The sequence below is a fragment of the Mastigoproctus giganteus genome, chromosome 13, assembly GCF_048544385.1.
Source record: "Mastigoproctus giganteus isolate SK-2022 chromosome 13, ASM4854438v1, whole genome shotgun sequence".
NCBI lineage: Eukaryota > Metazoa > Arthropoda > Arachnida > Uropygi > Thelyphonidae > Mastigoproctus > Mastigoproctus giganteus.
This window is the reverse complement of record NC_143587.1, coordinates 7,711,151-7,735,023: the sequence shown is the minus strand read 5'-3', so window position 1 is coordinate 7,735,023 and position 23,873 is coordinate 7,711,151. Positions and strand designations below refer to the sequence as shown.

The 23,873-nt window shown below is 39.3% G+C and overlaps 1 protein-coding gene across 1 annotated transcript in view; it reads left to right on the top strand.

Annotated features, from left to right (window-relative positions):
• The window catches only part of LOC150075748 (uncharacterized), a 205,196-nt gene that overhangs the window by 115,759 nt on the left and 65,564 nt on the right, over positions 1-23,873 (top strand). The window contains exon 6 of the mRNA XM_090387601.1: positions 1,612-1,804. Coding sequence (XP_090243727.1) covers positions 1,612-1,804 — 193 coding nt within the window. The remainder of the gene's footprint in view (positions 1-1,611; positions 1,805-23,873) is intronic.

The window sequence follows — 23,873 nt, the reverse complement described above, 5'->3', positions numbered from 1 at the left end:
ATGAAATGTATGTTATGCGCTAGCTGACACCAACCAAATGGGAAATCAGGCTTGAAAAAGTCAACAAAGAAGACATGTCTATGTTTCAAGTAAATGCTCTAAAGTAAATTTACTAAATTAAAGTAAATTACTCAAGTAAATTTAGAGCTTTTGCTCTAAATTTACTTAAGTTTTATACTTTTGACCCCATTTAGCATCTCCCCCTCTCTCTTCTCTGGAAATATTTCATCGCTGTAAACTATGAATGCCTTTTATTGGAAGTGAGAGTACAGTATATGTAATATTCTTCCTGAACAAATGGTAAGCAAACTTGAAAAGGCCAACCAAGACAGAATGTCTCTTTATATGCTGACTTAAAGTCTGTTGCCAAAAATACCAATTTTAAGAAAATAAAATAAAGACATAATAAAAAGTGCACAGAATGATTGAAAAATGCCAGTGAGATGGTATATCTCCTTACAGGCATAAAGTTATCACAAAATGAAGTACACAAAATGACTGACATTAAATGATGGAAAAAATTTCAGATTTCTAAAATTTCTTCCATCATTCAATGTACTTCTTTTTTTGATAACTTTAAGCCTGTAAGGAAAGTTCTCATTCTGAAGTTTCATTTTCTTCCAATCATTCTATGTACTTAACACACAAGTGGACTTCTTTTTATCTTAAAATTAATATTATTGCTGTCACAATTTAAGCCACACTTATAAGGTAATGTTATGCTCTAAAGTAAATTTAGAGCATAACATTACCTTATAAGTGTGAACAAAAGCCTGTTTTGTGTGTGTGTGTGTGTAGCCAAAGAACAAAGTTTATAGTAAAATGCATCGATTGTGAAGAGAGTCACCATAAGTTGTATTGGTTCTACACCTGCACTTCAAATAAATTTAACTTCTGACACCACTTATCATCTCTTTGCTTATTTATCCACCAATGTGGTATCTAATCAGTGGATAAATAGCATACATTTCAGATGTATAGTAGTAGTAGTATGCTTCTTTCAAGGACAGTATTTTTTATATTATGTGCAGAAAGTCGCTATGAATTTGCAAGGCAAATTTCATAGTGACTTTCTTCATAATGACATTGATATATTTTGTAATAAGGTTATGTACAGAACTGAGACTTTTGCCCATCCTTGTACAGTAACATTTTATAGCTCTCATATATGTGTGCGGCGTCTCCGTAGCCAGGTGGGAAGGAGCAGCAGTGCATAGCACACGCTTCTTGATTAGACCGGGATTCGAGCCCATCACCACCAAATACAGAGGATGTGGAAAGGTCAGGGAATGACCACCGCATATCCCGGAGCAATATGGCCTTAGTTGCTAATGCTCCTAAAAACCAAATAACAATATCATATATGTGAAGCTTTCTAAATTTACTTGATATTTTTAATTCATTAGTGTATCTAGCTGATAATCTTAGAATTTTTGTATGGCTTTGTTTACCTTTCCTCCACCTTTTCAGATATTTGAAGTTATGCATTATAGAAAATCCATAATGATTGGCAGGTATGATTACACAATAGCTTGCTTCAAAATGTTGACAATTATGAAATTGTCACAAACCATAAATTTATGAATGTTTTCAACTTTCATTTTATAATAGTAAAGAGAAGATGAGTAGTTCAAGCAGTGAAGAGGAATTAGAAGTTGATTCAAGTAGAAAGTCGGTTAAGGAAAAACGGAAAAAAGCTGTGATAGAAAATACAGAATCAACTCACATGAAGGCATTTAAAAAGTCTTCTAAGGGAAAACAGAAAAAAGCTGTGGTAGAAGATACAGATACAAAACACATGAAGGTGATAATTTTTATTGTCATTATATTATTCACATTTAACCCTTTCACGAGTGAGGTTCCCAGTGGTGAGTTGTGTGTGCTCCCTCTATTCAGTTTTCTGGGTGGTGGCAGGGATCTCTGAGTGAGTTTCTTCATAAAACGAAAACTCCATACTTTATTTCTTCTTATTTTGACTTTGTTTTTACTTTTTTTGAAGCAGTAATATCCTCCATGTCCTATTTATGTCTCACTTAATTTGATTTGACCAACTCTGGATCCGAATTTCAGAGAATTTCTCCAATTTTGCCAAGATCAGGCAATAATGTCTTACATTTGTGATGTCCTCTTCCTCCTCTGATTTTCAAGCTGTTCTTTTGCTACTATTTGTTAAAACTGTGCTATTGGGTGGAAATACAAATAAGAGATGGCAGCATATACTGGACAAATTTGAAGGACATTCATACAAAAGAAGATGCATTTTTTGAAATGTAAATTTACATTTCATTTCAATGTAGATCTAAAATTGTAGATCTACATACTTATTCACAGGAGACCAAACATGTCAAACACAGATATGCATACATACATACTCGTGAAAAGGTTAAGAATGTGTTATCAATGTCTTGAACAATTGTTAACTTTTCATTTAATAATTATCCTTAACAGTAGACAAGTAAGTTTTGAAGATAAACGGACTTTAGTTGATTTGTTGCTTCGTCCCCCACTACCACGAAGCCAAAGCATTATTCATGTCACAAAAATTAAGATTTTTTCCTTCATCTTTCTTGTATTATAAATAAATCCTTTTGATGTGGCCCTTTTTGAAAGGGCCATGTTATAAGTTTGTTCTTTGTGTGGGTCATAGAATGACATGGATAGGGAAAAAAAGGCAAATAATAGTTAGTTTTTCATGCTCCGTTGTAATTTAGCCAGAGAATGAAAAATCCAGATGTTCTCTGTCTGTGAAAATCCAAGTCAGAATCAACTAAAATTCAGTCTTTAAACAATTAAAAATCATTTAAATACTGTATTATGGTAAAATGATATTTATTATACTTATTATTCTGTTGTGCAGTAATACTGTACATTAATGCAAAACAGTATTATTCAAGTATTCTTGATAAGATAGCTGGGGCAATTCTTTTAAATGGTAATTAAATTATAAAGTGCATGCATCAAAGTAAGATATATTAATTAATATAGAATTCAGAACTACAGAACTATTACACAGTATAGTATAGTATAGTATTTTATTAACATTTAAAAAAAAAAAAAAAATTCTTGAATAGTGCTGTATACTAGGCCAGCAGTTGGCATACATAAAAAAAAAAAAAAAAAAAACACACACACATTAGAATGTCGGTTATCTGGAAGTCAGTTATCCGGACTAATTTTAAAGGCCGATCTTTCTTCTTTTTTTAATTAACGGTAGTACAGTAAGCTCTGGTTATAGTGATCAGGTTTGCAACTTGAATTTTGATTATAATAAGCGAAAGACCGAGTTTACTACCTGTTTATAACAAATTGTACAAACAAAAAGCCCAATAAACTGAAAACTGCAAATTGTTTTATGGTTGTGACCTCTAGAATTCTATGTGACCTTCAGAAACGTGCCTTAGAAAATATCACAGACTACTGGATTTTCTCGGAAACCATGAGTGAATTTCAGATTAGTTTAGCTCCAGATTCGGTAAGAATAATATCAGCCCGAAACTGTATGATTTATTATTTTTCTCAATTTTTTACAGTAAAATGTGAACAAAAAGAAAACGCGTAGTGTTAACATTGCAACAAAAAACGGAAATTATTGTCACTATTATTTCCGGAAAATGGAAATAATAACGGTGAAAATTTAGGAAATCTCTCCAAAGAGTTTAATGTGGGGACTTCAACAATTTACGACATCAAGAAAAATTCCAGTGCTATAGCAGAATTTGGGTTGATTATGGATAGTGAAGGAGGATCTAGCAGGAAAAAGATGATGTCGAAACATGAAAATGCTGCTTTAGAGAGTGCACTTTATTTTATTATTATTATTTTTTTTTTTTTTTTTTTTTGTTTTCTTCAGAAGTGAAGTTTAGGAGAACCAGTGTCTGGCCCAATGTTGTGGAAAAAAAGCATTGGATTTTAATTGAAAATTAAGAGGTAATGAAGATTTTAAGGCAAGCACAGGTTGGATGAAAAATTCTAAACTGAGACGCAGTATGCACGAACTAGATATTCAAAGCGAGAAACTTTCTGCGGACTAATCGGAAGCGGCGTCCTTTAAAAGTAAGTTTGCTTCAGTTAAGCAAATTACGAGAAAGAAAACATTTATAATGTTGATGAGACAGGCTTATTATAGAAAGCATTACTGAGAAAAACCCTAGCCACTAAAAGAGAAATGCCTGCACCAAGTTTTAAGATGAGGAAAGAGCGAGTTATAATTGCTACGTGTGCAAATGGTACTGGGACGTACAGATTGTCCATGCTCGTTATCGGTAAGTCAAAAAAGCCGAGAGCATTTAAAAACCTTTCTAATTTTCCTGTTTTGCATAAAAATCATAAAAATGCCTAGATGGATGTTTCTGTTTTCCAAGATTAGTTTATAATTTTTTTTATTTAATTAATCTTAATTCTTTAATTTAATCGTAAGATAAGATTAAATAAATTTAATCCTATTTAATTAAATTTATTTAATCTTACCAGAAAAATTATATGGAAAATTTTCCAGTTCGATTATCTGTCCCCAAACTATAACATATCCAGCAGGCCGAACACCAAAGGTGTATCAAGGTGTGCCATAGCCTCATGTTGCATTTCTCAAAGTGTAGATGTGCCCATCGGCATGATAGAGTAGGCGCCTCCGTAGCCAGGTGGGAAGGAGCAGCAGTGTGTAGCACACGCTTCTTGATTAGACCGGGGTTCGAGCCCGTCACCACCAAATACGGAAGATGCGGAAAGGTCAGGGAATGACCACCGCATTACCCGAAGCAGTATGGCCTTAGTTGCTAATGCTCCTAAAAACAAAACAAACAAACAAGCATGATAGAGTTGGAAATGGGATTTATCAGACTAGGCAACCGATCTTCACATCAGTGTTGGTGCCGACATGCCCGTGGAAGGTGCAGTTTCTTGTGTCTTGCAGTGAGCAATGGTAATATCTGTGACAGTCATTGACTGCCATAGCCTATATGAACTAATGCTATTCCTACATTGTACTAGGTGGCCACTGTGATACTTAACTGATGTGTTACAAAACGAGATATGTGACACTTGCCACGACTAGGTAACTGATCGCAACCACGGGATTCATCAGACTAGGCAACCGATCTCCACATCAGTGTTCTAGTGTTGGTGCCGACATGCCCATGGAACGTGCAGTTTCTTGTGTCTTTCAGTGAGCAAGGGTAATATCTGTGACAGTCATCGACTGCCATAGCCTATATGAACTAATGCTATTCCTACATTGTACTAGGTGGCCACTGTGATACATCACTGATGTGTTACAAAACAAGATATGTGACACTTACCACGAGTATTGACCTCTCGTGGCTGTCCCATGTGTGACCTTTGGCTCTTGAGACAGTCACAGTAGACTCACGACACCACAGAACAGGGTCACTTAACCAAGTTGACTGTTGTAAGATACTGACATCTGCATGTGTTGCCCCCCCCCCCCCATGTGGAAAGCACATCTGCATGTGCTGTCCACATTTGAAGTTGGAAAGGTCTATGTTGACTCATCTTCCTTGCAGACACTCAAAAACTGATTGCCACCTTACATTAGCATTAGCATTAGTAGAGGCATTTGATGCAAGAAAGCAAGCTTATGCAGCATCAGCCAAAAAAAATAAAATAAAATAATAATAATAAATAAATAAATAAAAAATAACCACTTCCACTTCACCCCTCTGTTCGAAATACCTGTCCAGCTGAGCCTTAAACTTATTTAGGCTATCAACTTCCGCGACAAGGGATGGAAGTCTGTTCCACCAACCAACCACCCACTGGCTAAAGGCAAATTTCCTCACGTCTATCCTACATCTGTCTTTTCTCAATTTGGATTTATGCCCTCTCAGGTGATTATTCTGAGCAAGAGGAAGAATCCCATCAGCATTGAGCATCCTCAAACCATTCAAGGCTTTATACACCTCTATCAGACTCTGGTCTGATAGAGGTGTATAATTCCTATATATCATCGACAATACACCATGAGCTACTCTTGCAGCCTGTCTGCGCTGCTCAGAAAACTTCATATCTGCCTGCACAACCACCCCCAGGTCCCTTTCATTTTCTACCACTGTCAGTGTAGTACCACAGATTTGATACGTTGCTCTGGGGTTGCTGTTTCCCATATGTAGTACTTTACATTTGTCACTGTTAAACTTCATTTGCCACCTCTCAGCCCATCTGCTCAACCTTTCCAGATCCTGTTGCAGTAGCATTGTGTCAGTAGTGTCCTTACCTGAATTTGAGCCTTCAGTGTCACAGACAAGTTCATTCTTACAAAGAGGGTCATGCTAATGCAAAGCCAACTGAGTGCATTTTTATTATTATTACTCTTATATACAAAGGGTACTAGGAAAGTTTTGCAATACAGCTTTGTTTATTTAATTTTTTCAAAGTAATTTCCTCTACATTCAATACACCTCTCCATCCTCCGAAACCAATCTTTAAACCAGTTCTGCCAAGTTTCACTGGGGAGTAAAGCACACTCGTTGTTCCAAGCCCGTAGAAGGTCCTCATCACTGGAAAACCGCCTCCCTTTTAGCTTCATTTTCACATGCGGGAACAGTGCAAAGTCGCAGAGAGCAAGGTCTGGACTGTGGGGAGGGTGCTTGAGAAGTTTCAGTCCTGTCGTGGTCAAATATTCGGTGCAGGCTTTGACGCGGTTAGCTGGAGCATTATCATGATGCAGGTACCAGGTGTCCATTCTTGACTTTGGCCGCAGGTTCTTCATAGATCCAATGACTTTAGGCAGGCATTGTTCAGTATACCACTTAGCTGTGACTGTCTTCTGCGTGTCCAAAACGACACGTTCCACAATTCCACTCGATTTGAAAAATACAGCTATCATTTTCTTCTTTACAGATCGGGATTTTCTGACAATTACGGGTGTGTCGTCATCATCAAAGACCCAAACTTTGTTTTGAGCCTTGGTCGGCAGATCGTAATAGTACAGCCAAGTCTCGTCACCTGTCACGATGTTGTTCACATACCGAGATTGTCCCTTATCAAACTTTTTTAACATCTCCCGGCACCAAGTCACACGTCGTGTCATCTGCTCTTCAGTCAGTTGATGCGGCACCCAGAGAGAACAAAGTTTCTTCACGTGCAAATGATCTTGCAGAATCGAACGAATTGCTGGTGCATTTAGGCCCAAAGTATCCTCTGTCTGTTGGTAGGTCACTCGCCTGTTTTCGTCAAGCATTTTCCTCACAGCAGTAACGTTTTCCTCCGTAACTGACGTTCGTGGCCTTCCCGGCCTCTCAGAATCCTCCAGAGTGAAATTTCCCCTTTGGAATTCTCTATACCACCTGAATATCGTTGTACGATGTGGACAATCATCATCTAGTGCAAGAGTCATTTCTTCTAAGCACTGGTCTATGGTTAAACCACGCACGAAATTATACCGCAAAACTGTCCTTATCTCATTTCGTGACCACGATGCCATCGCAAGCACTTTACACTCTCACTACTAATGAATAACTGAGCCCATCGACTTGGCGCGGCGGCTGCTATGCACATGTCTCAACATGCAGCAACAAGCAGCTTCCTGTGATTCATTGTTGCGTCATATTGCAAAACTTTTCTAGTACCCTTTGTATATTATTTCTCCCTGATTGGGTTGTTCCACCCCCATGGTGGGTACTGCTACCAAGTACACAGGATGGTCGTTATGTCTAGTGTTACTGTTGGTCGAGGACTCTGTGATTATCCTACAAGTGTTCAGGATTGCAACTTCCAGGAGTTACTTGTAGGTGTTCTCTGGGAGATCTATTGCTGCTAGGCTGGTATGTAGGGCTTTTGGCACCATACTGGTGGTTGACATGATTGGGATGGTTTACTTGTTGGTGCCGACATGCCCATGGAACGTGCAGTTTCTTGTGTCTTGCAGTGAGAAAGGGTAACTTCTTAGGTTTGTGTACTTCCTGCTCTTTTGCTCATGGGCTTTCTGGAGATTGCCAGTGTTAGTCACCACTATGTCAATCGGATAGGTAGCCTTTTCCTTCTTGTCGACAAGGGTTATGTCCGGTCTGTTGTGTGGGATTGTCTTATCCATTATTATTGCGCAGTACCAGTACAGCTTGTGGGTTGGGGTCTCTAGTACTGCCTGGGATTCGTACTTCTAATACTATCTTTGATCAAGTGGTATTTCCTTGCTAGCTTCTGATGTATTCTACCTATCCTGGCTACCTGGTCATGTCTATGAATGTATTTAGTCTGGGTGATCACCCTGCATCCTGCGGTGATGTGTTGGATCATTTCTGAGGTCAGGTGGCATCGTCTACATGTGTCATCTGATACTCTAGACATCCTTAGCGATGTATTTTCTGTAGTTTCTGGTGTTTTCTGGTGTTGATTACTAGTCTTGGATGGCAAGTATGAATCCTTCAGTCTTGGGGAAGAGCATCTTGCTCTTCCCCCAGGACTGAAGCCATTTTATCTATGTGACCTTGATAGAGGTCATTGTAGTGTTTGCCATGGAGTGTCTTCTTTACCCATCTTTCTAGCTCTTTTGTGTCATCTGGGTGGGAGGGGACTCCTCACTTAGGTTGAGTGGGGATATGCTGCTTGTCTATCTTGTTTTGGGTACTGCTATGATATGATGGTAGTTGGCATATACCCTTATGGCCTGGTAGAGTGCTGCTGTGTTTTTTCTGGAAGTAATCCTTCAAGTTAGCTATCGTTGTTTTCTGTTGCTCGATGAGGTTTGTCAGGCCCCTTCCTTCTTCTTTCCAAGCTATTGTCAGTCTCTCCATGGCTGACTTTGGGTGGTGTTCAGTTCTTGTTATTATTGTTATCTTTCTATACATTAAAATAATTTTCCTCCTAGTGATATTTATTCAGCCAATGGGAGAAGAGGGATGTGGGTTACGTGGTAATACATAACAAATACTAAAATACGTAATAGAAGCTTCTTTTACTGTGGTAAACCAAGCTTCTATTTAAGTGTGGGCAAGCTAGATAAACCTTGTGCATGCAATTTGTTTATCTAGCATGACCACGTGGTACCATTCTTGATTTCCATATATAATGTACTTATGTATTCATAGCTGAGGAAGAGACACACACACAGTGTTGAAAGCTTCTGTAAGTATTTTATTTTATCAAAAGAAGCGAGCGCAGCGAGCAGGGAGTGAAGCCCCCCCCTAGTTATTATTATTATTGTTCTTGCTCTTATATTATTTTTCCCTGATTGGGGGGGGGTAGGATTTCCACCTCATGAGAGATATTGCTACAGGGTGGCTGTTATGTCTGGTGTTACTGTTGTTTGAGCAACTCTTTGACTATCCTACAGGTGTTCAGTATTGTGAGTTTTTGGAGTTCCTTATAGGTGTTTGCTGGGAGACCTATTTGCTGCTAGGCTGTTATGTAGGATCTTTGGCACAACACCGGTAGTTGACATGGTGATTGGGATGGTTGTTACTTGTTGCATATGCCACATCTCTTTGATTTCCTGTCTTAGTTTGTGTATTTCATGATTTTTTCATCATGGGTTTTCTGGAGGTTGCCAGCGTTGGGTACTGCTATGTCAATCAGATAGATAGCCTTTTCCTCCTTGTCCACAAGAGTTATGTCCAGTCTGTGAGGTTGTCTTATCCGTTATTATGGCACGATTCCAGTACAGCCTGTGGGTTGGGTCTCTAGTACTGCCTGGATTGTTGTTGTTGTTATTTGGTTTTTAGGAGCATTAGCAACTAAGGCCATATTGCTCCAGGGATATATGGTGGTCATTCCCTGACCTTTCCGTATTTGGTGGTCACGGGCTCGAACCCCCGTCTAATCAAGAAGCGTGTGCTATGCACTGCAGCTCCTGCCCACACTGCTACGGAGGCGCCAAACTGCCTGGGATTTTTACTTGTAGTACTGTACACTTTCTTTGATCAACTGGTATTTCCTCGCTAGCTTCTGATGTATTTATCCTGGCTACCTGGTTGTATCTACGAGTGTACTCACTCTGGGTGATCACCTTTCATCCTTGATTGAGGTTTTCAATGAACTGAGTAAGCTCAATGTTAATGGAATCCTTCCTCTTGTTCAAACTACACACGAGGGACATAAAATATTATTGTTGTTTTTCTTATATTATTTCTCCCTGATTGGGGGTTCCACCTCGTGACAGGTATTGCTACGAAGTACACGGGGTGGTTGTTATGTCTGGTGTTACTGTTAGTCGAGAAACTCACTGACTGTGCTACAGGTGTTCAGGATAGTGACTTTCTGGAATTCCTTGTAGGTGTTCGCTGTAAGACCTATTACTGCTAGGCTGTTATGTATGTTCTTTGGCACCATACCATTGGTTGACACAATGATCAGGGTGGTTGTTACTTGTTGCATATGTCACATCTCTTTGATCTCCTGTCTTTGGTTCATGTACTTCCTGATTTTTTGCTGTGTTTTCTGGAGATTGCTACTGTTGGGTACTGCTATGTCAATCAGATAGGTAGCCATTTCCTTCTTGTCGACAAGGGTTATGTCCAGTCTGTTGTGTGAGATTGTTTGTCCACAGCGGTCCCAGTACAGCTTGTGGGTGGATCTCTAGTACTGCCTGGGGTTCGTACTTGTAGTATGGTATACTTTCTTTTATTAACTGATATTTTTTGCTAGCTTTTGATGTATTATTCTGGCTACCTGGTCATGTCTACGAGTGCACTCAGTCTGGGTGATCACCTTGCATCCTGCAATGATGTGTTGGATCATTTCCAAGGCCAGGTGGCATCGAAAAGAAGTGTGTCATCTGACACTCCAGGCTTCTTGGCAATGTATTTTGTATAGTTTCTGGTATTAATTACCTGGTCTTGGATGGCAAGCATAAATCCTTCAGTATAGGGACTTTCCCAGGTTCTTCCAAGAATCATTTTATAAGAAAGATATTGCAGTAGTTAAAGGTAAAAGCATGAGTTTTAGTTTCTGAAGAGGGAGATTGTGACAGTTTAAGGTGGGCTATATGGAATCTATTAATTGGGCAGATTGTAGAAAAGGGCAGATACATTTGAATTATGGAATACTCCAGAAATGGAGGAATGTGGAGCTGACTAGTTCAGTAGAGCAGAAAAAGATAGGCTGGAAAGTTACAAAGCGATGAAAAGTACCGAAGCCTACAACAGCTATAAGTTGATCTGTAACAGTAATAAGGTTAGGGAGGCAAAGGCTGAATATGAGGAACCCTGGCTAAGAGGGCAAAGAATGGGGACAAGGAATTTTTCATGTATGTGAATACATAGAAGACGAAAACAATTCAAATTGGAGATTGCTGTACTGCATGTGGGAAAGTCTTAATAACTCAGTTGATATTGCTGATGAATTGAATAGGTACTTCGCATTGATCTACTGGCAAAAAAACCGTGACACGTGAGTGAGGCTGAGCCATATGAAATTGGTGATTTTGAAATTACTGATTACTGTGTGTAGAAAAATATTTGACATATGGCTCCTGGAGTTGATGGCATATACCCAGTAATTTTAAGGGAGATTGCCAGAGAGTGCATTGAACCAGTGAGGTTAGTTATGACGGCATAATTGGACTTAAAAGTTTGGATTGGAGAAGTGTCATAACACCAATACATAAAGTTGGTTCTAGGGGTGAATTCGGTAAATACAGGCTGATTAGCCCAACTCTAGTGGTAGGAAAAAATCTTAGAGGCAATGATTAAGGATGCAGTCCATTGCCATTTTGAAGACTACATAACATTGTTTTGTTAAGGTAAAATCATGTTTAACTAACTTAATAGGCAGTTTTGATGCAGTTACTCATGAGCTGGATGTAGGGAACAATTTTGAAATAGTTGATTTGTATTTTAGCAAAGCATTTGACTCAGTCCTTCATGAAAGGTTGCTATATAAACTGAAACATGTTGGGATTGCTGGGAAAAATTCTGAAATGAATTGCTGGGTAGCTTCAAGGGGAGTAGGCAGAGGGTTGCAATCAGTGGATATTCTTCAGATTAGTGTAACATCAGAAGTGGGGTATTCCAAGGATCGATTCTTGCTTGGAATACTCTTGTTTCTGGTTTTCATAAACGGTATCAATGAAGGTATAAAGAGCGCAATGTCAAAATTTGCAGACAACATAATGATTGAGAGAGTTGTTAATGATGAGTGACAAACAGTGCTACTTCAGGATGACTTGAACAGGCTTCAGAAATAGCCAGGGGAATAGTAACCTGAAAATAAATTAAACACTTAGCATTGGCATTAGAATTAGTAGAGGCTTATGATGCAAGAAAGCAAGCTTATACAGCATCAGCCAAAAAAAAAAAAAAAAAAAAAAAAAACCTTCCCATTTCACCCATCCATTTTCTCTGGATGTTTGTCAAGTTCTGCATTAAATTTATTTAAGCTGTTAAGTTCTATAACAACAAATTAAAGTTTTTTCCAGCATTCAACTACTTGCTGACTAAAGACAAATTTCCACACATCTATTCTACAACTGTCTTTCCTCAATTTAAATTTGTCCCCTCAGGCGATTAATGTGGGCAAGAGGAAGAATCCCATCAGCGTTGAGTTTGCTCAAGCCATTCAAGGCCTTATACACCTCAATCAGATCGCCCTAATCTCCAGACATTGTAATTTGCAGAACTTAAGCCTTTCTTTGTAAGAGCAACCCTTTGTTCCATTCACTAATTTTGTTGCCCTCCTCTGTACTTGTTCCAGCAGCTTTACATGCTTCTTAAAATGAGGCCTCCAGACCTGTATACAGTACTCAAGGTGTGGCCTGACCATTGCCGATACAAGGGGAGGATCACCTCCTTATCCCCCCTATAAAAATTCCTGTATATCATTTACAACACACCATGAGTTACACTTGCCGACTATCTGCATTGCTTAGAAAACTTCATATCTGACTGACAATTACCCCCAGGTCTTTTTCATTCTCTACCACTCTGAGTGTAGTACAACACAGTTGATATGTTACTCTGTGGTTACTGCTACCCATATGCAGCACTCTACATTTGTCAGTGTTAAACTTAAGTTGCCACCTCTCAGCCCATCTGCTCAACTTTTCTCGATCCTGTTGTAGTAGTGTACTGTCATTAGTATCATTTACAACTCTGCCAACCTTTGTATCATCTGCAAATTTTGACATTAAGCTTGATATACCTTCATCAACATCATTAATAAACACAGTAAACAACAATGGACCAACACTGAACCCCGAGGGACTTCATTAATAACAAAGAGCAGTGTCCATTGATTACCACTCTCAGTCTTCATCCACTCAACCATCCCTTTATCCATAGCAGCAGTTTTCCCCTTAATGCTATACTGCTCCAATTTGTATACTAGCCTTCCATGTGCAACAATATCAAAAGTCTTTCTAAGATCCAAATATATGATATCAAAATTATTCTTTGCATCCAGTTCCTTTGTGACCACATCATAACAACCAAATTGGTCAGACAAGACTTCCTTAACAAACCCATGCTGTGTCCGAGCTATAACTGAAGTCTTGTCTAGATGATCCTGCAATGCTTCTTCAACCAGTGCCTCCATTAATTTCCCTGGAACAAGAAGTTAAACTAACAGGTCTGTATTTACATGTATCACCCTTTGATCCTCCTTTGTGATTTGAGGTCACATTTGTACATCTCCAGTCCATGGGGACCTCCCTTGAGTCCAAGGACGCTCTCAAAATTATGGCTAAGGGTTTGCCTACTTCCTTTGCCACCTCCTTTAATATAACTGGATGGATCCTATCTATCCCAGGTGCCTTCCTTAGGTTTAACTTCAACAATTTTCCCTCCACTTTGCTCTCAGTTTTACAAAATTATTTAGCTCACTGCCAGAGTTTAATAAACCTCTGGAATTCCCCTCCCTGAATAACTCCTCATGTGTGAATGTAGATGCAAAATACTCATTCCATTTGTCAGCTGCCTGAGCAGGATCATCAACAGTTGAACCATTGATATCAAATGGACCAATCTGATTCATCTCCCTTCTTTCTAGATTTATATAAGTAAAGAACTCTTTGCTGTTTTTCTTTGCATCCTTAGTCAAAGATTTCTCATCTGCCTTTGCCTGCCTAACCTCCTTTGTGACTTGATTACTGACCAACTTATATCTACCATAGGCTTCTGTGTCAGCTGATAATTTATATGTATCCCATGCATTTTTCTTACCTGCCACATGTCTCATTAGTTCATCTGACATCCAGGCCTAAACCTTGAGTAGTATTTCTTAGAAAAGCGTAGTAGCTTCCAATCTTTGATTAATTCTTTGAATGCTTCCCATTTAGAATTTGCTGTTGGTAACTTCATCAGTTGGGCCCACTGTATAGAAAACTGTCTTTTAAAAACTTCTCAGGCCCCCATTAGTCACCTTTACGAAAGCAAAAACCCTTCTCTTTACCCCTGATGGTAGTTACATCTTTGAGTAAATCTCAGAGCAGCACACTGTAATCACTGCCACCTAGTGGTCCTTTATTCAGTCACTTTCTTCCTGTACTATTTTTAATTCAACCACACTTGGTGTGGTTGAATTAAAAATAGTACAGGAAGAAAGGGATCTGGGAGTTACGATATGGGCAGATGAAATTTTCTGAGCAGTGTAAACAGATGCCCTGGAAAGCCCATGGTATCCTGATGATGATTTATCAAACATTATCTTATCCTGTTGGGATAGGGGGAGGTCATAATTCCACTGTATATAAAAGGCAGTTGTATGTCTATGTTTGGAATACTGTGTCCAAGTATGGAGACTTCATCTAAAAAAAGATATTGAGATTCTTGAATGAGTTCAAAGGCATGTAACTCGTGTGAAATTGGCAAAAGGGGTGACCTTATGAGGGAAAAATTTGATTGTAGCTAAGAGGTTGTCAACCAGGCACCTTTGAGGATACCCGATTGAGGCTTATAAGGTTCTGAGAGGTGTTTTTTTTTTAAATGAACAAAGGCAGAATTTCCACTTATTTATTATTATTATTTTTTCACAACCATTGGTTACTGAAGTAAAGCCATAAATATAGTTAGAGGTAGAAGAGAATACAGCACAGCCAATGGAAGCAATAATTAACTAAATTTATCATATCATCAAAGTTTCTTGTGACGACCAACTAACTGGTTAAAATAAATTTATTAAAATAAAAACGATATATACATAAGTTAAAACAGAAATAAAATAAGATAAAAGCATTAAAATACAACAAGATAAGAGAGTTAAAATATATATAATAAAAGCGTTAAAATACATAGATAGTAGCTTTTGAAGCGGAGTGCCTCTTCATCAGCTTGTGTGAATGGTGTACTTCAGTATATATTAATGGTTACAATAGCACAAGTCAGCTGGGCATTATCGTGAGTCTGGTGTCGGTAAAGCAGAATTACGTACACGTGATGATTGCCAGTACTCATCGCACTGCAATACAGTACATTCTATAATATGGTGTAAGTGTACTCCCCTCGTCCGATCATAGTACTATTATTGCTGGCTATGTGCAGTGCTTCAAGCCATCAGCGCTACAGTAATCACGTGAACAGTCAACGATTTCAATATCCCATTGGGGATCAGGATTGTGCTGCTCAACCCAATAATGTTCGGCAACTGCGGAGCATTCAAAATTAGTGGTTTGTTTCTTGTTGTCATACACCTACGTATAAACTTTCTAAACATGTTGCCAAGTTATTAGCACCCCTTGTTGGGAAAACTATTTACACTGTTTCTAGTAGTACGCATTTTCTGCGTATTATCAAAGATTTTATTATTTCTGAGAGTGACGTTATGGTCTCCTTTGATGTGGTTTTTCTGTTCCTGTATAACAAGCTATTGCCTGCCGAGACGTCTTTTGCACAGGGGTACCACATTGGAGATAGAACCTCGCTCTCTGCAGATGATATTTGTGCTGCTCTCAATCTGTGTTTAACAGGGGGCGTGATCATGTTATTATTATTATTATTATTATTAGCCATATGGTACAAGGAAGCCTGAGGCTTATGCTGCACCAGCGAAAAAAAAAAAATTCCCAAGTTACCCCCTGAGAGAGAAGTAGAAAGGAATCACCAACAAAGCGGAGAATGATGATATCCAGCTCAGGACCCTGGGTTTGCCGAGCCCATACTCACCAGATGTGAGCCCCGGGGTAAATTCAATGACTCTGTTTCGCCAAATACAGAGCACAGCTATGGGTGCCCCTGTTAGTCCTATCATGTCCAATATCACCATGGAGGAACTTGAGAGTCAGATTTTCTTGAACTTACCTATTCCTATCACTCTCTGGTGTCGTTACGTTGACAATATTTTTGCATTTGTACCCTGGGGATCAGAATCTGGGCTGCTGCAATATCTCAATTCCCTGTCGCCCATCATTCAGTTTACTATTGTACTAGAGGTTGATAATACCCTTCCTTTTTTTGGATGTGTTAGTCCAGCACGTGGATTCGCGTTTAGTAACTTCCATTTTTAAGGAAGCCAATGTGCGCAGGCCAATTTACTAATTATGGCTCTGCGCACGCCCCTGGTCATTTACGTAGCACTGCTTGCACCTTATTCTCCCGCACTTGGACGCAATCTAGTTCGACTGGTGATAAGCAGTTGGAGATTTCTAAAATTAGGGCGGAGCTTTCAAATTGCAGCTATCCACCTCATGTTCTAGATAGATGTGAGCTTCAGGCTCACGAATTTGTTACGAAATCTAACCTGCCTCGCGTCAATCAATTTATCCCTACCGCCTACATCCCCTATTATCTGGGCGTATCGGAACATCTTGTTAGGATTTTGTGTCACCATCATATACGATGTGTGCAATTTCCAGGGAGGAAATTACAATCTATTATTTCTAAGGTGAAAACACCAGTTCCTCCTTTCCTACGGAGTGGTTCCGTATACCGTATTACGTGTCCGGATTGTGGGGGGATGTTATGTAGGTGAATCTGGTAGAAGATTAAAAGATCGGGTTTCTGAGCATGAGGTGGCTCTGCGAACCGCTAATTTTGAACGCTCCGCAGTTGCCGAACATTATTGGGTTGAGCAGCACAATCTTGATCCCCAATGGGATATTGAAATCGTCGAGTATTCACGTGATTACCGCCAGCTCTCATGGCTTGAAGTACTGCACATAGCCACCAATAATAGTACTATGAATCGGACGAGGGGAGTACACTTACACCCTATTATAGAATGTACTGTATTGCAGTGTGATGAGAGCTGGAGATCATCACGTGTACATAATTCTGCTTTACCGACACCAGACTCATGATACATGATCATGCCCAGCTGACTTGTGCTATTGTAACCATTAATATATACTGAAGTACACCATTCACACACTAGCTGATGAAGAGGAACTCCGCTTCAAAAGCTACTATCTATGTATTTTAACGCTTTTATTATATATATTTTAACTCTCTTATCTTGTTGTATTTTAACGCTTTTATCTTATTTTATTTCTGTTTTATCTTATGTATATATCATTTTTATTTTAATAAATTTATTTTAACCAGTTAGTCGGTCGCCTCAAGAAACTTTGATGATATAATGCAACCCGACGGACAAGGCCTGTTTTCTAACTAAATTTAATAAGTTTTAATATGGCAAGTAACTTTTGGAGTAACAAACTCCTTCAGTAATTACATACAGAAATGTAAACATAACATAACAGGTTAGAAATGGAATAAATCATACTAAATATGCCGTACGTGATCAGATGACTGTGAGAGCACTTATATGAGCGCGAGTGCTCAGTCACATGGTGATTGGTACTGGCGGGTTCAGGAATATGCGTTCCTCTAACTCCTCTATTGCGAAGTTGGCAATGACAAAGCTGACAGGGGCGCCCATAGCCGTACCGTGTATCTATTTGTAGAGAGAATCACCAAATGTGATGACATCACCTGACAAATACAGGTTAAGTGCTGCACAGATATCTTCCGTAGATAGTGATGTTTTGGGTGTTTCGAGCTTGGTTCATTCTCTGAAAGCTGTCTGGCACATATGATGGCCTGTTGGACTGGAATGGAGGTAAATAGGGAGACAACATCAAAGGACGCCATGATCTCGTCGTCAAGAACTGTACGGTGTTTGATGAGGCAAAGGAACTCCTCGATGTTGGAGACAGTGTGGTTAGTATTTCCCACTAAGGGCGTTGGAGTATGGGCGAGATGTTTTGATATCTCACAGGGTGGCAAATTGCAACGGGAGATGGTAGAACACCACTATCTACGGAAGATATCTGTGCAGCCTTTAACCTGTGTTTGTAAGGCAGTATCATCATATTTGGCAATTCTCTCTACAAACAGATACACGGTATGGCTATGGGCGCCTCTGTCATTGCCAACATCGCAATGGAGGAGTTAGAGGAACGCATATTCCTGAACCCGCTGGTACTGATCACCACGTGGTGCAGGTATGTAGATGATATTTTTACCATCATCCCCCCCGAGGTTCAGATGCGCTGCTGTTAGAGTACCTGAACTCCCTGTAGCCATTCATACAGTTCACTTTGGAATTGGAAGCGAACGGGACACTTTCTTTCCTGGATGTTTTGGTGAGACGAGTGGGCTCTCATCTGGAAACCTCAGTATACCAGAAACCAATGTGCTGCAGGCAATTCATGAACTACAGGTCAGCCCATGCCCCATGTCATCTGAACAGCATGGCATGTGCTCTACTCTTTCGAGCTTGGAGCCATTCCAGCTCAGAGGAAGCCAGGCACACCAAGGTTTCTAGAGTAAAAGCTGACCTCACCAATTGGGGATACCCTGCCTGCATGTTAGACAGGTGCTTACTACAAGCACAAGTGCTTGCAACTCATCTGAGGCACTTGTCCCCTCGCGACAGCGACAGTAGTAGAGGTACAAGACTACTGCTTATATTCTGTATTACCCGGGCATCTCAGACCAGATTTCTAAGATCCTGGGTGAGTACCTCCTGAAATGCGTACAACTTCCTGGCCTTGAGATTAAAAACACCCATCGCGCCCCTCGTACGCAGTGGTATTGTATACTGGATTACTTGCCACGATTGTGGCAGCTGCTTTGTAGGGGAAAGCTCCAGACAGTCTTCAAGACTGTCTCGCGGAACATGACAGATCCATCTGCCTGGGTGATTCTGAACACTCTGCAATCACAGAACATTTTTGGTCAACTCATCATGACCTCAAACCCAGGCGTGATAGTGAGCTGATTGATCAATCTCGACACTATTATCACCTCCTGTGGTTAGAGTCCCTAAATATATCCAGCTGTCACAAAGTTTTAAATTGCAGTAGAGGTACAAGACTACACCCAACTTTGGAGTCAGGAGTGTTGAAACACGACAAACGCTGGCAGCAATCCTATATGCATGCCCTGCACCAACAACAACAATCGCCTGATCTGGCCTAGCAAATGACTGAGCACTCGTGCTCATGTACGTGGAAGCCTGGTTTTCTACTCAAGAGTGATGAGTTCCATTCAAGAGGTGTGAAAGAGCTTAACCACAGATCATAAAAATATGTAACTAGAAGGTAGCTGCATAGAAGAGGATGAAATTGCCAGTCAAGTTTTAAATTCTTAATTCAAATATTTCTAGGTGTAACTGATAATATTTGCTGGTAATGATAGCTTTTTAAATGTGTGGAATATGATGTAATAGTAATTCCAAACAGCAGATTACACAATAGACAACTAAGGCAGAAACTGTGCAGATTAAATAAATTCCTGGGTTTAATGCTTTTTCACTATTATGAGATTGATATTGACCAAAAGGTTTAGAGGATTATGACATTTGTAATTATATGGCCAAAAATTGTTCTGTATGCAGCAGTAAAGATGTTTTATAAAGCAATTGGCTGAAAGTGATGTGGTGGTAAACGAGCTTGTTAATTATTTTTTAAACCCCACTACTTTGGCCTTCCAGGGTAGAATATTATTATTGGTAGTAGTAAAGTAGTAGTAGCATTTGATGCTAGAAAGTGAACTTATAGAGCATCAGCCAACAAAAAAAAAAAAAAAAAAATATCACATTACCTGTCCATCCCTTCCAAGAATTTGCCTATTTCTTCCTTGAATTTATTCCAGGAAGAACTTCCACAACAACACATGGAAGTTAGTTTAAAAAATCAACCACCTCCTGGCTGAAGGCAAACTTCCATATATCCTACAACCATCATTCCTCGATTTGAAGGTGCATTATGGCCTTGCTGCTCTTGCGCCGTAAAGCCTACAAACAAACCTCAATTTGAATTTATGCTCTCTCTCTCTCTCTCTCATATGTATAAGCAAGAGGAAGAATGCCATCAGCATTGGGCTTGAACAATCCATTCAAAGCCTCATAAACACTACTTTGGCCTTCCAGGGTAGAATATTATTATTGGTAGTAGTAAAGTAGTAGTAGCATTTGATGCTAGAAAGTGAACTTATAGAGCATCAGCCAACAAAAAAAAAAAAAAAAAATATCACATTACCTGTCCATCCCTTCCAAGAATTTGCCTATTTCTTCCTTGAATTTATTCCAGGAAGAACTTCCACAACATCTCAATGAGATCAGCTCACTGGTGCCTAGTCTCCAGACACTACAGTTTGCAGAACTGAAGCCTGTCTTGGTAAGACTGCCCATTTGTTCTCTTCACCTATTTCGTTGCCCTGCTCTGCACCCATTCCAGCAGAACTACATCCTTAGTAAAATGAGGCCTCCAGATGCAGCTATACCATTGCTTCGTACAGTGAGATAATCACTTCCTTATCCATACCAGCAAAGTTCCTGTATATCATAAACAAACTCTTTGTTGTGTGTGGACTGGCATGATCCATGGTGTATTGGTTTTTTTTTAAACAAAACACCCAAACATAAAAGGTATTAGAATCTATTCTTTGTACCGTATATGAGCTTTTGGTTGAGATAGCAGAAGATACTTGGTTAACATTAGAATTGAATTTTTGTAGATTGTAACTTTTGTGAAATACATTTGAAGGAAGGTTATTTCAGAGAACAGAAAGGAGAGGAAAAGTTGATTCTGTGAGTTTGTAGTTGGACGGTGACTGACTAGTTGCAGCACCAGTGCAGACCATTTGAAAGAGAGTGAAATTGCAGATACCAATTCAGAAGAACAGTGCCCATGGAAGTATCTATAGAAAAGTCATACAGCAGAAACTGAATGTCTGTGAGGCACAGCGAAGAGACTTTGCAAGGTCATTAATTAATATGACTGCCCTCCTTTGAATGGAGTCTAAAAGCTTGAGAGAGGTTATTGGTGATATCATCCCAGATTTGGGAACAGATTCCATGGTTGGTGTGAGATTTGTACAGAGTGAGCGGTTGTTTAGAAGAAGAGAGTAACTGAGAACAAAAAAGAAAACCCAGGTTTTTGGATGCAGAGGAAGCATATTTCTGATGTGTTTTTGCCATGAGAAATTAAAAGTCAGGGTAATCCTTATCGAGATTAAAAATAAATAAATAAATTTTCTGTTTATACTCCGGGACGACCAAATGATCAGAGGAGTTCATAAGATAGACAGAATACAAGAAACAGCACTGTATTCAGCAGTCACGGGCTTGAACCCCAGTCACTCAAGGCATAGTGATCTTGTCTAGAAATCGGTGTCATTGAAGATAAACGTAGGAGCAGTAGACCTTCCCCCCCCCCTGCAAGATTAAGACAGCACTGAGTTTTATAGGGATTAAGGTTAAATGAGTTTTCTGAACACCATTGGAGAATAACCTGATGATCAGCATTTAAGGATTAGTGGAGCCTATTTCTTACTTAGTCTGCCAAGCCTCCCACTTAGTTTTTCTGACAATCCCAATTGTCGACTCCTCTCAGTTGTTCACCTAATTATTCGCTGTAAAATTCCTTTTGCTTCAAAGGCAGTACTTGTGCATATGTCCACTCAGATACTCCCTGTCAAAGAATTAGTAATTCTGAATCCCCTCTTTTTGATCTTCTCTGGCTTAAAATCTCTTTACCCCATTCTGTCAAATTCATCTATTGCCCCTATCGTTCTCTTAACTCCACTAATCACTTGGAGCTCTGTGACTTTCTCTCTTTGAAGCTTGATTTTCTCCAGTCCAACTTTCCTAACAGTGAGGTAACTTTCCTTGGTGATTTTAATGTTCACAATTCCAGCTGGCTTCCATTTTCTAGTCACATGGTCCCAGCCGATCGAGATGCTGAGGCTTTTGCAACTAATGACCTTGTATAGCTTATTTATTTAACTATCAGACAAACCTAACCATACAGCCAACACTCTTGAACTTTTTCTCACAAACAGCCCTTCTAAGTTAATGGTGAAGGTAAGTGGTTCTGTAGCCTCAGATCACAACTTGGTGATGATGGTCTCTTCTCCAGTGGAGTCTTTCTCTTGTGGCCATTCTCAACTTCATGTTGTTTGGCATTACAAGAATGCAAAATGGGATGATTTATGAGATTTCTAGTCTTTTTTTCCCTTGGTTGGATTACCATTTTAAATCTTCTGATGTCAATGTTTGCTTGGATATTCCACACTCCACCTTAAAATCTTGTCTTTATTTAAATCTTGGTTTTCCAATAAATACACTAAGCCTGTTCAAGGTAAGAATGTTGCATATTGCATTTGGCTTGCATCCAAATCTCTAGGTTCATATTTTACCTACACTTTACAACAATTGTAAGGCAGTTATTAATCCATCCAAACTAGGTTTTGAATAGACTAAGTGTAGAAAATTTACTTCTTGTCCCAATGGAAGTTCAGGATTTTGGTCTCTTGCCAAAGCTATTGGAATGGTCAGCTTTTGCCCATCTCTACTCCCACCTCAGCTAAAGATAAAGCTGACCTGCTAGCAGGTCAGCTTTATCTTTATAGACTGGATAACCTACTTTTCTTCTAACTATTGTATTGATGATCTTATAGTAAACCATCTCCTACCATTCCCAGTACACTGCATTAAATGTCTATGGTTCTACTGCCACCTCAGCTAAAAATAAAGCTTACCTGCTAGCATCTACTTTTCTTCTGACTCTTGTAGTGATGATCTTGGTAAACCACCTCTTACTATTTCTGGTATATCCTATTCAATATATTCTGTGGTCTTCTGTCAAAAGGATGTTAGAAGAACTTTGAACAATCTTGATGCCAAGAAAGCACCAGATCATGATGATATTTCTCCAATTGTTCTCAAAACCTCTACTCCTGAGCTTACCTCTTCTGTGTCACATTTTTACACTTTCTTATTCCACCAGTGTTTCCCTTCGGCTTGGATATTTTTTCATACCCAGCCATTTCCTAAAAAGGATGCAAATTCCTTCAGTCCAGTTATTGTCCCATTGCACTTACGAGTACCTCTACTCTTTCTGAAGTAATGGAGAAATCCATTAACCGCCAACTCCTCAACTATCTAGAAACCTTCCATCTGATTAATGATTCAATATGAATTCCATCTGGAGATAAAATGGCTGAAAGTACTCATCTGTGGACAATTCAAAAATCGTCTGTTTTTTGTAATCCAAGATTTCTCTGACTGCTCACTACAGGTGGTGATAAATGTGTGTGTGTGTGTGTCTCTCTCTCTCTCTCTCTCTCTCTCTCTCTCTCTCTCTCTCTCTCTCTCTCTCTCTCTCTCTCTCTCTCTCTCCCCCCCCATCCCCCTTTACTTCTCCACTGATTCTAGTTTTCCCCAAGGTTTTGTACTTTCTCCAAATCTTATCCTCTTGTATATTAAATGACCTTCCACTGACTGGAAAAGTTATCCATAGTTTTGATGATGATAATGCAGTGCAATCCGACTTCCAGTTTGTGAAACTTTTCCCTGCTTCAGTTTCTCAATTATCCACTAACAGTTCCTTAAATGCTAATCTCCATTTAAATCTCTAGTGGGGAAAACATAATTTAGTTAATTCCAATCCTTTTGAAACTCAGTCTTGTCTTATTTCTTGTAAAAAGGATTCTTCTGCTCCTTTGATGATACTCAAGATTTCTAGACATGATCACATATCTCTG